Raw genomic sequence first — 15,635 nt, forward strand, 5'->3', positions numbered from 1 at the left:
CTGTGACCCTCGTTCCTAATGTCCCATGCTTCAGTTGCAGTACCTTTCTTTGCTCGAGCTTTCACAAGGTGCAAGAAGCTTAGCTTTCTGGTTAATTTTTTTAAACCTAAAAGTGGCACCCTTTTTGGAATTGCCATTAGAATGCCCACCTTGATTTTTGGGGGTTCCTGCACTCTGTTTCACTTCATGATAGACCACAGCATATGGTATGAACCAGGGATGGGCAAAATACTTTCATGCGTGTATCGAAATACAAATACAAAATATTTAGACTCAAATGTATTTAATCATAAATACAATTAGTACACTTTTTAGGAAAAATATTTTAATACAAAATGCAAATACAAGGAGAGTATTTGATCATCTTTAAACACTTCTACAAATACATTTTGTTCCCATTTCGACATCTTAGACTCAAATTTAACCCTGGGTAAGAAAAACAACTTGCCCAAATACATAGAGAGTGGTGTCTATATGTACCAAGAATGAAGCACTTAAAGGGACACTGACAGGGTAGTTATGCTTGCCAAGGTTTCTATTTGAAAATGGCATGTGGGAGCCCAACTACCCACAACACAATATGCGGCTCAAAATTCATTTTCTTTCAGCTTGAAAACCATTGATCGAGAACTGGCCGGTTTGAGTCGCGCTCACACTCTTCTTTGTGGTCACACGCAGTTTTCTATGGTTTAGACACAACCACCAAAAATAATTAAAGTCGTAGGTCATTGAAGGCACACACTCAATACTAAAAATAGACGGACAATGTGATACCCATTTTTTGTGGGTTCTAAAAAACTGCAAATACGTTGATTGAAAAAAAGAAAAGTTGCACAGCCACGTGACTTTCTCCTCCTCTATATTTCTTCTTCCTCCCCAGCCCAGTTTCAATCTCGGTTTCGAGCAGTTCCGTTTCTTGACTTTATTAAAAATATACCTGACACTGTGGCAAAATATTGATTGGGTAGTCCTCTAACACCACAATAAATTGCCTGGCAAAAAAAATAAAATTTTTTTTTTGGTTGTTGTCAGTGTCCCTTTAACCCTCCATAACAGAATTAAGGATAATGTTAGCATTTGTGGCAGGATGTTTCGGCCTCCATTCCTCATTAGCATTTCTGATTAATCACTACCTTTGAATAGAAATGGCCCTGTAGAAAGTGTTCACTCCAGTTGGCATTATAAGCTGCGTTGAAGAATATATGCTACTATGTCCAAAACAACTGCACCACATACGAGGTGTTTTTAGAAATGCGGGTCAAATCGCTCCTGCAAAAACTATGCATCGCACAGACAAAAAGATTGATGCCATAGATTTTTCAAAGGGCACAATAATTAAGTAAAATTTTTGGCGTTCAGTATAATAAGGTAATTGATTACTTTTCAGTAAATAAATTTTTAATTAATACTTTTAAGGGGACAGTTTTAATTAGAAACTGCATGCAAATGATCACTAAATCCACCCACATTACAATGACACTAGGCACGTGCAGCATATTAGGGTGTTCCGAAAAAATGCCAAGTTTGGATGCGTTTCTAGGTTTCGATTTCTTATCGGAGTGCATCTCTGCGTCAGCGATCCTGCTTCCCGGGGCCAAAATGCACAACGTATTTGTGTCACCACGCATCATACGTAGAAGAGTCTAGATAAGAAAGCATCCAGACTACCATACGAGGTTTGCCGTTTTGTTGTTGGTGTCAGAGTAAAACTCCCCTCTATGTGGGATGCATGGCGGCGCACGCACATTGCGTGTTTTGGCCACGGGGCGAGAATGCTGGCGCGTAGATGCACTCCGGTAAGAAACCGAAACCTAGAAATGGGTCCAAATGGAGCAATTTTTTGGAATATCATAAAATGCTGTGTGTGCCTTATATCATTGTAATATGGGCATATTTAGTAGTTTTCGATGATTCACATCAAGTTTCTAATTGAAACCATACCTTTAATGTTATTAATTAAAAATGTAATTACGAAACAGTAGTTAATTACCTAATTATGCTGAACACTAATAATTTTCCTTAATTAAAGGGCCCTTTGGCACAGACTACCATGACATCAACCTTTTTTATGTACGATGCATAGTTTTCGCGGTATCAATTTGGGCCACATTTCCAAAAACACCCTGTATAATATACAAGACAAGGCTTTCAAGTTTGTGTTCTTGTGCAAAGGAGAACGAATGAATCTTGGGTGGTTCCTTGTTCAAAGTATGTATGTAGTGTCGCTCATAGCCTCAGCTCCTTTGCAACATAGTTTATATTTTCTTTTTTGAACTCATATATCTGAAATATGCTGAGATCAAACCCATTCAATTTGGATCCTTACAAAATGTCCATGGTTCAAGCTTATATGACTTGTGCTCCACAAAGCTAAATAGACCAATCCATGTGTGCCAGGTTAGTAGGGCTGATTATTCTCTGTGTCAGAGCTTCAGATTTGGTTTGCACACATTTAGTTTTCTCAATTTACCCCTTTGAAATTGTAATCGTCCAATACTTTCCCTCCCTTCTGCTAAATGGGGACCCCCATCTATTTTATCAGTCCAGAAAGGGTCCCACCCTGAAACGTGAGTGGCTGACAAGCACTGCTCTAATTGGTTAAATTTGTGGCCTTTAAATGCTTTGAAATATGTATTAACAAGTGTATTGTAAAAGTTGTTAGGTTCAGAGTATGATGCCAGCCTTGTGATGCAAAGAGCAGCTTTAAAAACGCAGCTCTTAGGCACCCGAATAGGGTAGAGCGGCATCGCCGCCGGTGGAACCGCGCTAAATTTAGCGGGAAAATTGATGTCACGTGACCTCAATACAATTCAATTCCCCGCTATATTTAACGGGGAAAATGACGTCACGTGACCTCAACAGCAATTCAATTCCCCGCTAAATTTAGCGGGAAAATTGACGTCACGTGACCTCAACAGCAATTTTGTATTTCGCTAAATTTAGCGGGGAAAATGACATCGCATATCTTGATGTCACGTCACCTACAGACAAATTCAGTTTCTCTGCTAGATTTAGCAAGAAAGTTGATGTCACCTGACCTCAACAGCAATTCAATTCCTTGCAAAATTTAGCTTGAGAATTGACGTCAGTGACCTCAACACCAATTCAGTTTGCCCGCTAAATCTAGCGAGGAAAATGACGTAACATGACTTGGTGTCACGTCACCTATGAACAAATTCAATTTCTCCGCTAGATTTAGCGGGAAATTGACGTCACATGCGGAGGAAAAGGGGAGAAGGAGGAGGAGGAGGAAGAAAGGAGGAGGAGCAGGGGAGAGGAAAGGAGGAGGATGGAAGGAGGAGGAGGAGCAGGAAAGGAAGATTAGGGGCATACCCTCCCCTCCGTACCCTCCCCTCCTCCTCCTCAAGAGCTGTGCTCTAACTTCGTGTTACAGAGATTTCTGAATGTGTCTAATTTTTTGCACTGACAGAGGAAGTGACAGAGTGATCATGGGAAGAGTAATGTACAAGCATGCCATGCAGTGATCTGTTATGATACTATACTTGCTGACAATAAGAACGACAGGGAGGTCTTTCGGTTCCGCCTCCAGTGCAAGCTTCCTAGCTTCGATAACAGATAACACTTTGTCGTCTTGTGAGTTTAGAACGTATGTGCACAACCAATGCACGGTGGAAGGCAGCGAGCATGTGCCAGGGGCCAGGCATCCCAAAGAGTTGCCCTGCCGTTATCACCCTGCCAGTGACTACAGACCATTATCCTCATCATTCATTTGGGAATGATATGGCACTCCATGCCAGACTAAAGAGTAATGCTCACTCCAATGCACCTCATGAAAAGTTATTTCTTTACTTTTGAAGGTACGTCTCCACGTCTGGGGAGGTCTTCATGTGCCCTAATACCGCAACAAATGGGAGGCCGCCGGCATTTCGTATGGTGTCCTGCTTCGTGAAAGTACAGCAAGTGACTTGCTACGATGACATCGTCTGGGTACTGACTGCCGAGGACCACCTGTTGGCTCGCGAGGGAATCTCTGATAGGACTCCCTGGGGTATCAGCTGGGTGGATGTCACGTGAGTTTCTGCTGGTTTTTGCTGGTGATATTTTATCCGAGTTTCTGGCGGTGATGTCTTGTGCAATTTTTCGCCGGTTTCTGCTGATATGACTGAGTTTTTGCTAGTGATATCTTGCAGGTGTTTCTGCTGGTTTGTGCCTATGAAAGCTTGCATGCACATGTGTCATAAGATATCTTGCAGATATATCTTATGGGGAAGGCTGGTAGCTGTTCAAATAATGTTTTTCTGGTTTGTTGTTTTGCTGCCATTGTTTGCTTTATTTATTTTTCTTTTTGTTTGCCATAAAATTCTGTGAGCAAACCTTTTTTTTTTTGTGGGGTACTTCTTTTGTGCGAGTTCATTTTGTCTAGAATTACCTTCAAAATTTCTTGGTCCTTGCTTGCAGCCTATATTTTTGTTTTGGAAGGGAGCTAAGTAGTCAGAGAAAGCAAGCAAAGAAATGTTTGATTTTCATAGAATTTGCCTTGCTGAAGGATGCTAAAGTCAAATTTAAAAGAAAAGTAGCTGCTTTGTGCCACTTTCGTTAGTGCACATTACATTTGGTATTTTCCCTTCTATGTATGTGAAAAAAAAAAAAAAATAGAAGTTTATTGCAGTAAAGAAACTAACTAAATGTGGGGGACTTCAAGGCTTTCTGTGTCAGTCTATGCAGATATACTTAAAAATATATTAAGAGTATTTGTAATACTTAATTTGTTGCTTTAAGTGTTAACTATTCGTCAAACTTCGCTTATCCAATATTGTAGGACGCTGTCTACGGTGGAAAGTTGGTGGGAATTCAAGCTTTTGTTTAGTATTTCAGACATGTACACTGCACCAATATAAGTTGTAAGAAAACGGACTTTTGTTCTCACTTCTACAGTCTCCCTTCGAAGGCCAGTCCCGCCTGCATCTCCCTGGGCTACAACTGCACAGGGTGGCTCATCGACAGCGATGGCAACGTCTTCTTTAAGACCAACCTCAAAAATAGCTCTCCGCGGGGCTACAACAACACTTGGTGGCAGGTGGGGGAATTTCGTTTGTTGGCTACACCGGTTCTTGAAGTTAGGCTCTTCTGATCGTGATACATTGTGCAAATATAAATGGCTAAGATTACAGTTGCCGCTACTAAAAAAAAAAAAGTTGTGACTATACTTTGTTTCACCATAAGGCAGAGCATAGGTTATGGGTCCAATCAATTGGTGCTGAAAGTGCAACATCATTTCATTCATACTTTTTCTGTGCCTGAGTTATCACTGGCTAGTCTAACCAAGATCAGATCATGATTTATGATCTTACACTTTCAGTCTGTATGTATTTGTTTATATGTGTCTTCTAACCTCTGACTTAATCTAAAGCACAGTACTGCAGCTTTTCACCTCATGAAATGTGCATGCCTGCACTTTAAAGCAAGAATGCTTCAAGACACCTGTCAGACTCGGGTTATCAATAGGGCTGTTGATAGACACTACACTCATTGCCAAAACAGAAAGCTGGTTAACTCAGTGGAATTTAAACTTTAGCTTCATTGCTCTTGCATGCAAGGTCTGTACTTCCTCAGCCTTAATGAAACCATCTTTTTGTCTTCGGCGCATGTCTATCCAAAGATGGACCTGAACGAGTTTGTCTACCAGTTCTCGCCACCTCTCAGCAAGATGCACAAGAACTTGAGTTCCGTCTTCAGCGCTGACAAGATCTCTCACAAGGTACTGGGCCGAGGCAAGTGGCTGCTGGCAGCCGGCAAGCACGGAGTCTGGTTCTGCGAGAGCACCTCTACACTCATCTACACCTGCAGACGGGACATAACAGGTGACTTCTGGTACCTTCATCGCTCACAGGCTTAGATGAATGTTCAGTTAGGCTGCCTTGGTGGCTTCGAGGGGATGCGCCGGCATACGGATCTCCAGGTTGGCAGATTTGAATCCTGGCCGAGACGCCCGCAGTCTGACGGAGGCTTGTTACGGAGAAGGCGCCACGTTCAGAGAAATAAAAACAGCTCAAAAATGAACACAAGGACAACTAGAAGGCACAGACAAGAACAGTGGCGACTGTGTTTGTCTCTGTCTTCTACTTTCCCTTTTGTTAATTTTAACGCTGTACATATTTATTTCTCTGGTCATGCACCGGCTTGCCTATGTTCACACCTTGCTAAAGGCATGTAAGCGAGATTTTGGTTGCACATTAAGAGGTCCCCAGGTGGTTGAAATTAAACCTGTGTCAGATGCCCTTTGTTGCGTTCGCTTGCAGAATTTCAAAATATGTCTTTTAGTAAAGCAATGCAGGAGTAACTAAGAATTAAAGAATAGCAATATTAACGTGTTTGTGCATAAGACTATAGTAAATGGGTTTCAGTTGAGCCAGTTGGTGCATGTTACTTGGACTGGGGCCAGCTGAACTTAGAGGAGAGACGAAGCGTGAGAAACAGGGACAGAAAAAGACAGAAAAAGACATAGACACTCCAGCGGAGTGTCTATGTCTTTTTCTGTCCCTGTTTCTCACGCTTCATCTCTCCTCTAAGTTCAGCTGGCCCCAGTCCAAATAAGACTATAGTATACTGAAGACAACTTAATTTTCCCCAGAACCCATTTTTGAAAGTTTTTGCGACGTGCAAAATGTCACGAAAAATTTATTGTGTGAATATATCACCTTGTGGTAACGATTTTATAGCGTACCACTGCCAATCGCCAAATTTTGCGCCCACGAAATATTCACAAAAGTTGCACTTAGCAAAATTCACGAAATGCCGAGCCCTTGAAAATAAAGTCATTTACAGTATATACCTCATATTTTTTTCCGTAGAAGGCTAGCTCATCTACCTACGTTCCTGTAGAGCATATGGGAGCCATTCGTCACGATTGGTTCCTGTACACTTCTCGTAAATTTTAGGAGCGAGCCAAGCGTCCCCTTTGTCGAGGCCCGTGACTGTCGCCGTTTCTCAATTCAATTGTTCGTCGCCGCTCTGCAGGTTACTTCTGGGAAAAGGCTCACGTCAACTGGCTTCCACAAGGCTCAAAGTGGTTGGAGCTCGCAGCACAGGGAGTCTTCAAGGACCAAGGTAATAACGCAGTCGGCGGTGATCTGCACTGCCTGAATTGCACGCGTAGCGCTATGGTCGTCGACGAGGCAAGGACGGCAGGGCGCCTTTTTGGAATGTCCGGCCTCCAGCATATGCGCCCTTTGACTTTTGCCGTGCTTTGGCTGCATGCGCACGCTCGAAACCCGCTAGACGTTGAAGTGTTAACAAAGTTAGGAAGCTTGCACATGAGGCGGACAACTGAAGGGCTTCCTGCCATCCCAATCCTCTCGATAACAATAATAAAGGCTCCCTCACACATTTGCGTTTCGGTGGGATCGACTGCGTTATGGCAGCTTGTGATGGCTTACGACGAGAGATTATGCGAAGCGTGAGTTCGTCGGCTTTTTGTACAGGAGGTTGTGGTGACGTCGGAACGCCAAGCTTCGATTGAAGGATTGTGGGCTGACCTCGAGGTAGCTAGCATAGAGGTCTACCCGCCACACTTCCAATCGGAGTCAATAAGAGGTCGGCGTTCCAACATCGCCGCAACCCCTCCGCAAGAGGCGGACAAACCTGCACTCAGCATACTAGAGATCATAGTAGTGCAGTGATGTTTGGAGGTGGGCTAGTCGGTGATGCATTGTAAACATAGAAATAAAACAGCGCAAACGAACACAAGGACAAGTAGAAGAAGAAGCGCTGTGTCTGTGTCCCTTCTTCTACTTGTCCTTGTGTTCGTTTGCTCTGTTTTATTTCTATCATAGTAGTGCACTGGCGCCATCTGTCGGGCGGCCCCAGAAACACTTCCGATCTACGTATGACTAGGCTGAAGTTTTTGCAGTTGTGGGATCGATTCTATGCACTATCTATGAGAAATTGTCACTCGTAAAATTGCTGGAATTATTCAGAGCTCAGGGTAAAGAAGGATTCATAAAAATAATTGGGAAATGATATGGAGACGAGAAGCGCTCGTGTTCTAGGGTGACCCCACGAACAACGATGATGCCATTTCTCCTCGTGAGCAGTTGGGACGCATTCGGATGTGCTCGAACACAAATGCGTGCCTTGACGTTCCCAACCAACCGCGCTTTGCCCCCACCCAGGCGTGGTTTGGGGCCGCCAGAGCGGTGGCCGCCTGGCGGCCATCTCCCCCGTCCTGCGCAAGTGGTGGCATGTGGCCCTCCCCAAGACAAAGGGAGGGGAAGACGTGACAGTAACGTGCGTGGCCCCCTCCCCCGAGTCCCTCTGGGTCCTCACGTCAGCCGGCGAGATCCTGGTGAGGACGGGGCAGAACCCGGACTGCCCTCTGGGCAACAGCTGGGCCATCCTGGACCTCGCACAGCTGGGTGAGCCTCTTCCGCGTTCACCATTTACCATATTTTCCGGTCTCTAAGTTGCATCCCCCTATATACTGCCATTTTTGCTAAAAGGTTGGTGTATAAGTCGCACCCCTGTGTAAGTTGCACTTCCCGGTATGGTCAGTGTGGTGCTGTAGCTGCAGTCAGACTGTCTTCTTACTGTTGGAACAGCAGGCTGGTTTGTTCTGGCTTTCCTCCTTTCCTGTAAATGTCAGTACTGCCTGCATTATACACAGTTAAGGTCCACACATATAAAGAAAAACATGCATATAAGTCGCACCACTGTATATGAGACACAATGGAGATCGGGGGAAAAAGTCTGATTTATGTGTCAGAAAATATGGTAGCTATTACAGTGCAATCCACTTATAACAATAATACATATACAGTCGAGCCCGGTTATATCACACCCGGGTATTTCGAATTGTTGCTTATATAGAACAGTCCAAACATACCCTTGAAAATTCCATGTAATTGTATAGGAGCGTTGTCTTTTTGTATGGAACTTTAATGGACTCCCATTGCGGGGACACGATATAGCGAACGAAGCGGTCCTTCGCTTCTTCCGCGGTCAGATTGCGCCCGCGGAGCACATAGCTCGCGTTGCGGGGCTGGCAGACCGCCAAGCCAGCATACGCCTACGGAAATACTCAACAAAAAGCAGTTGCAAAAAAAGAAAAAAAAAAAGTGGAGGATGGCAAAAGTAAAGGGAAAGGCACGCGCGCGAGGGAAGGCATGGAGTGCTCCTTAGCCCCAAAATAAGAGAAGCAAAAAACGCGGCGGTGTTTGTGATCTTCACCAACTAAGCTCTACTATGTTTAGCGACTCTTAGTGGCTCTATTTGGTAAGGTCACGTTTGTCGCGGCCTTCGGTATTAGCAGAGACGCGCGGAAATTTCAACTGGAGCTTAATATAACATCTTTTTGTATATCAAATTATCGATATATCGAACTATTTTACGATCCCCTTTGAATTCGATATATCCAGGTTCTACTGTAACAATGTACCGCTTATAACGACCAGTTTCTAGAGTTTCTAGACTAGAGACAATCAGTTTCTAGAGTTTCTAGACTAGAGACGATCAGTTTCTACTCCAGATAAAACGACAATCAATTATAAGTTTGAAATTTTGGATTTTCTCATTATGGTTGTAAATGGATTGCACTGTATTTGAAAGGTGGCTGTATGTCTGTATGTCTTGCTGTATGTCTGTTCCCTCCTACACCGTTTAGCTATGCTGCCAAATGGCACTGCTGACGTCTTATCGTGCTCCTTATTACCAACAGACCGAACTTGACAATTGCAAAGAGCGCACAATACGGGGCCCAAGCATCGTATTGGCGTGCGGTCGTGTAAGCACTACTGCTGTCTGAACCCCAGGTCAGCAGTTGTACCGCTCTGGCTGAATTGCCCCTCTACAGGACTGAGTCAGACTGAAAGCATGTTAATAGAAAACTTCGATGCATCATCACTGGAGTGAAACCCAAGTGACTTCTAGAGTTTCTGATGACGTGTTTTTTCACGCTGATCCTCTGGTTTTGATTGAACTTTGTATTTCCAAATAAATATGTTACTCTGATGCAAAACAATTTTCTCCTTTCCCGCACTATCGGGTTAAAGGCAATGATAACACAAAATGTATTGAGCGTTGCTTCGTGATGATGTTACGCGAAGGAACTTGATGCGCATTTTATGCCCCGACGGCGTAAACATCCTCGTGCTTTGTGTCTGAAAGACAGCCCTCCCAGAACTAGCACACAAGCAGACTAGCAGGTGAAGTTGAGTCTCAGGTGATTGCTTTTCCCAGGCTTGGCAGGCTTTCTAGGTCGTGTCGCTGGGCCGTGTTCTAAACTTATACTCTGTCTTTCTACCTTGGCATGCAGAAGTCTACTCGCGTTCATCATTGCTCCATATGTGTTATTACATGATGTGACCCACACAAGAAAAGCAAGGAGGGACTTGCCTATCCTCTTGTCTAGATAATAGCCTAGCACAGCCAGTTGTCTTCGTAACTTTTTCATGATAGAAGTAATGGAGAAGATGCAGGTGAGCTGCCGAGCTTTTAATGTCTTGGAGTCTCGAATGTTGTTGCGAAAATAGATCTCACGAGTATATTACTTCATGGTGAAGTATATTGCTTCATGGTATATTACTTCATATTTCACTCGAAATTTAAAAAAAATTCATAATGGCTGCTATGACAAGCTGCAGTCCCCCCCCCCCCCTCCCCCAGAATTTGGACGGATTTATGCCACTGCTTGGGAATTAGTCAGATTTACTCGAGTAAGATTTGTAACACAGCCAACGTAACATGGCCAAATGCTGCTGTTTGAATGGAGCTCGCCAATGTCGCAGTGCTGGGCTTTCTTTCGCCCAGCTAGCGAAAGCAAGCGCAGGGCAGAGATTTGACACCAGTGTTAGTTCAGCATTCGGCGCTCGGAACCATGTTCAATCGGTGAGGACACACGTTACGACCGAACGCCCACTCGGGACTCGTGTTTTTTTCTTTCGTTGCAGGCTTGCGAAACCAGTGCCAGCTGGTTTCGCAAGCCTGCAACGAATTAAGTTTGCAATGAATTACGTGATGTCCTGACGGCCTAGTCTAGCTTTCTGCACAAAAATAGTAGTAATTTTTTTCTTTTCAAGTTCAACATTTTTAAAGGATACCAAACATGTGGGTCTGGGACGCGGTCGGTTTCCATTGGTGCTCTAGCGGTGGTGGTGCTTAGCCGCTGCCTCTCTTGCTGCCCAGGCGGGACCCAGCTGGTGCACCTGAGCTGCAGCTATGACACGGTGTGGGCGTGCGACTCCAAGGGTGTCGTGTACATGAGGTTGGGGTCCCTGCGACCCCCCGCAGAAAGGACCCTGCCCCCCGCCTGGGTGCCCGTCGAGTCGGGCTACCAGGAGGACTCGCCCTTCGTCTCCGCGGTGAGCCACTTCGCGTGACGCCTCCTCTGCCGCGCTCGCTTGTTTCTGCTTCGTTGTTTCGTCGAGCCGACACCATTGCTTTGGGAGCTTACTGCTCCGGCAATTTTGTGGCGTATGCCGCACTGATCGTGCGTAATAGGGCTTGATCTTTTAGCGGGGATATACAGAGTGTTGGTTCTAAATATTTGTTTAGTACTAGAAGTGCGCAGATATTTTTAACTTCGAATATGAATATAGAGTAATTTAATATTCTATTGTTATTTGATCTAAAAGTGTTTTTGTAGCAGAGTGTCTGTATAGTAGTGTGGGTTTAATATTGATTTAAGTACTAGGAGCGTTCAAATATTCATAACTTTAAATATGAATAAAATATATTTTATATTTGTTCAATACCTAATCTGAAAATAGTTTTGTGGCGGGGGCCTGTGTAGTGTCGGTTTAGTAATGGTTTAACGGTAGGAGTGTGCAAATATTCCTAAACTCAAATGCAAATGAATTTTTTTTTTTGAATATTGATCTTATATTTTTTTTAAATATATGTTTTGGCCTTTTGAAAATATTTTTAACCTTATTCATATTTAATTCACATTATAAAATATGGATATTGGCATGCCCCTGTTTATGGCCTTTTGCGTGCAAGGTGAACATTGTTAACAACGGTGGCAAACTTCAGAATGCTGAGATTCGGAAACAAAACGGATGCTTCTGCTGCTTGGAACATGCTCCAGAACATACCGCATAATGCGCTATGTGATTCAGGGGCTCTGAAATATTTATTTCTTGAAGAATTCTCAGTCTCATGAAAAGAAAGTCAAAGTTCCCATCTTCCCACTTGTATTCCTTGCAACAAAACAATTAACAACACATTACTCGACTTCCTAATTGCTGTTATTAAAATACTCCAATGTTGGCATTACTCAGCTCGTAGATCTAAGTAGACCCTCTGCCCATCCTGCAAGAGCGCTTTATTTTAGGAGTAAGATACTAAGAGAATTTGAACTGCTGAGTAGTGCCAAATCCCTGGGTTTCTAGCAACGCATTTTGAAAACTCATGGTCTTCTGTTACTTCAGTATTAGAAAGGACCCTTTTATCTGGCATGTCTGCTCTGTTGTGACTGATCTTCTAGCATAATGAGATGGCTCTTGCAATTTTATGCTTACTTGACGGGACAGTCTTTTGCATAAGGAAGCTTCGGCTATCTAGTTTTGCTATCAAGTGAGTTTTGAGTTCTTTATACTACATGCGGTTGGGGTAAGCAAGGCTAGCTTTATTTTGCCATGTGGCGCATTCCTTTGCGGTATTTTTGCTTTGATTTGGTGCTTGCTTTTGTTTGTTGGTGCAGCATTTCACGCCTTTTTGTTTACCCCTTTCCCATCTCCTCTTCTTTTGTTTTCATTTTCTTTTTGCTTTTGCCATCAAGTCTGCATCAGACAAAGCCTTTTCGTTGCCATTTGAGATTTCAAGGTTTCTGAGACCCCACCTCACGAAGGTAGGTTGGGACTCCTTTGAGCATGCAAGCTTGCTAGTGCCCTTTTTTCAGTCTGTGCATGCTCAGTACTTCCGAAGATGCTCAGTGGACCAAATTTGCTGTCCCATGTGATCAAAATTGAGTAGAAGCGACAGAATTTTAAATAGAGTACAGTGTGAATGGCAATTAATGTGTCATTATGTGCATGTCAAAAAGCCCATTGAACTAAACATATTGTTGAGAAGGGAATATTTCTCGACTACGTGGAGAAGGACCAACCGGTTAAATTCTGGGGCCTTAGGAGTAAAACCAGTGTGGAAATGTTTTTGTGCCTGGTATTTCGAAGCGTTTATGTTTTTGAAGTGGTTATGTTATGGGAAGTTATGGTTATGTTATTATCTTTATTTATTTATTGCCTACTTTGCCCAGTGGGCATTACATTGGGGGTGGATAGTACATAAGAAACAGTGCAGAACAGTGCAGAATAGAACAATAAGAAACGGTGCAGTACAGAAGCTGCCATATAAAACAATACAACAGCCACAGTACCATGCTAACAACAAAGAATTAACACAACAAAGGATGATAGGCACTTTACATCAACATGATAGTGTCAAAAAAGGAACAAACAGAAGGGAGTTCTACTAAAGTATCCGGGAGCATATTCCATTCGTGGATCGTTTGGGGAAAAAACAAATACTTTAGGGCATCAGTCCTCGCACAGAATTCTGGAATTTTTTTAGAATTATCTACCCTACAAGGAATGTAGGGAAGCGTTATACAATATTTTGGCTTATCTAAACCTGCGTTCCCATAATAAAGATTGTGTAAAAACTTTAAACGTGGACATTTCCTCCTAAACTGCAAAGATTTCCATCCCAGTGGTGCCTTAGTTCTGAGGCACTTTCCCGGAAATTATAATTATCTGAAACAAATCTTGCCGCTTGGTTTTGATTCCTTTCTACTTGATTTATACATATTTGCATATGCTGGTCTCGCACCCCCAATACACACATACATATTCTAAAATCAGTCGAATGTAAGAGAAATAAAGTCTCTTTCAGGTCTGCAGAAATTCGCCAAAAGTTGCGACGGAGGAAATGTAACATGCCGCTAGCTTTAGAACATACACCCGTGACGTGATTATTCCATCTCAAATCATTGGACAACTGCACTCCAAGATAGTTCGCCTCAGTGGCAAGATTCAAAGGTTGGCTACCTAAAAGAAAAACTGAAGGAATTACTTTACGTTTTCTTGTAAATCTAACATGGATACATATGGATGTATTAAGAAACATCTTACTTCTGTTGCACCACCTTGAAATGCTATCTAGATCACTCTGTAGAACCTCAACATCTGCATCTCCGTGTATCAGGGATGGGCAAAATACGTGCAAATATGTATCGAAATACAAATACAAGATACTTTGTCAAAAATGTATTTAATTACAAATCTAATTACATTTCCAAAAAAGCATTTAAATACAAGATACAAATACAACCAAATGTATTTGGTCTCCTCCAAATACTTTTCCAAATACATTCCTCAAAATTTGCGTCAGCGACTTCAGGGCACCTGCAATGGGTTTCTGGGTATCCCATTTTAATTTTGCATCGCACACTCGGGAGTTAGTGTGCGAGGCTCTAGTAACGTAGGAGAAATATAATCACAAAAAAAATGTAATCAGCTTGGACGTAATAGGTGAAAAAACTACAGAGCTTCAAGCAGCTTTTTTGTCAATTACATTTTGGTATAGACCAACAAAGAACCGAGACGACCAAGACGCGCAGCACTAGCTAGAGGATTTTTTATTGTTGCAACTCGCACCAGTTACAAAAATCTGGACGACCCGCACATTTAGAATGTTCCAGGCAAAAATATGGAGGGGAATCAGGCTGAAAAGCATCACAAGTTGTCACAGGCACTTATTTAGCCAGTCTGCCTGTGAATGTCGATTTCGTCACTATTCTTGCCCTGGACTAGCGCCGTAATCACAAAGTCACTAAACGCTTGTGCTTGATTGGGAGACACTGCATTCGGTCCAGAACATAGTTTTTTTCCTGCTCTCGACAGTGACAATAAATTTGAGGGATGTATTTTCACCCACAAAATTGTATTTAAGTACAATTGTATTTGAAATGCCCACGTTTTAGTATTTAAATACACACGTCAAATACATTACCCAATTTGTAATTAAATACAAATGTAAAATACACAAAGTATTTGAAATACTGCCTATCCCTGCCGTGTATTTTTGTATACAAAACACAATCGTCCGCATACAGCCTGATGTGAGATGAGATTCTGTTCCTATATCATTTATAAAAATTAGAAAACGAAGTGGGCCTAAAACTGAACCTTGCGGTACACCCGATGTTATTGCATTCTGTGTTTCTAATTTTTCTAAAATTTCTACCTCTTTACCAAGCTTCTTAGAAAACCTTATGGGAATCTTTGTTGTACACTGCATGGTAATGCAAACACATCTGTGCATCATTGCATTTCATTCAAACGGGCTGTTAATGAACACCAAACATTTCTACTTCTAAGTTTATTCTTAGTCTGAGCCTATTGTACCACACTGGCTTTGATGGCAGGCTTCAGTTATGAGTTAACTAACAAAATCGGCAATTTCTTGTTTGTACAAAGTGGACCACACTCTGTGCTGCTTGCAGAAAAATATTTTCACCCATTATTGATGCATGTACTGTATATAAACTCTTTCATTGAGGTAGTTGCTCAAGGCACAAACAAGCAGGTGTTATTACTGCAATGTTTGCACTAACTTGAAATATGGCAGAATGAGTGTGCCATTTGGATAAAGCTGATCTGGCTGCACAGGTACATTTA

At 42.6% G+C, this 15,635-nt stretch overlaps 1 protein-coding gene across 4 annotated transcripts in view; it reads left to right on the forward strand.

Annotated features, from left to right (window-relative positions):
• The window catches only part of LOC115329505 (tectonin beta-propeller repeat-containing protein 2), a 33,483-nt gene that overhangs the window by 14,167 nt on the left and 3,681 nt on the right, over nucleotides 1–15,635 (forward strand). For 2 of the 4 annotated variants that reach the window (XM_029991107.3, XM_040502395.1), the window contains exons 10-16: nucleotides 3,819–4,031; nucleotides 4,897–5,038; nucleotides 5,621–5,822; nucleotides 6,979–7,068; nucleotides 8,133–8,375; nucleotides 11,140–11,315; nucleotides 12,737–12,805. In XM_029991107.3, coding sequence (XP_029846967.2) covers nucleotides 3,819–4,031; nucleotides 4,897–5,038; nucleotides 5,621–5,822; nucleotides 6,979–7,068; nucleotides 8,133–8,375; nucleotides 11,140–11,315; nucleotides 12,737–12,805 — 1,135 coding nt within the window. The remainder of the gene's footprint in view (nucleotides 1–3,818; nucleotides 4,032–4,896; nucleotides 5,039–5,620; nucleotides 5,823–6,978; nucleotides 7,069–8,132; nucleotides 8,376–11,139; nucleotides 11,316–12,736; nucleotides 12,806–15,635) is intronic. The other 2 variants (XM_040502396.1, XM_040502397.2) reach the window with 1 other exon arrangement.

This window comes from Ixodes scapularis, unplaced genomic scaffold (assembly GCF_016920785.2).
Source record: "Ixodes scapularis isolate PalLabHiFi unplaced genomic scaffold, ASM1692078v2 PGA_scaffold10__122_contigs__length_95168666, whole genome shotgun sequence".
NCBI lineage: Eukaryota > Metazoa > Arthropoda > Arachnida > Ixodida > Ixodidae > Ixodes > Ixodes scapularis.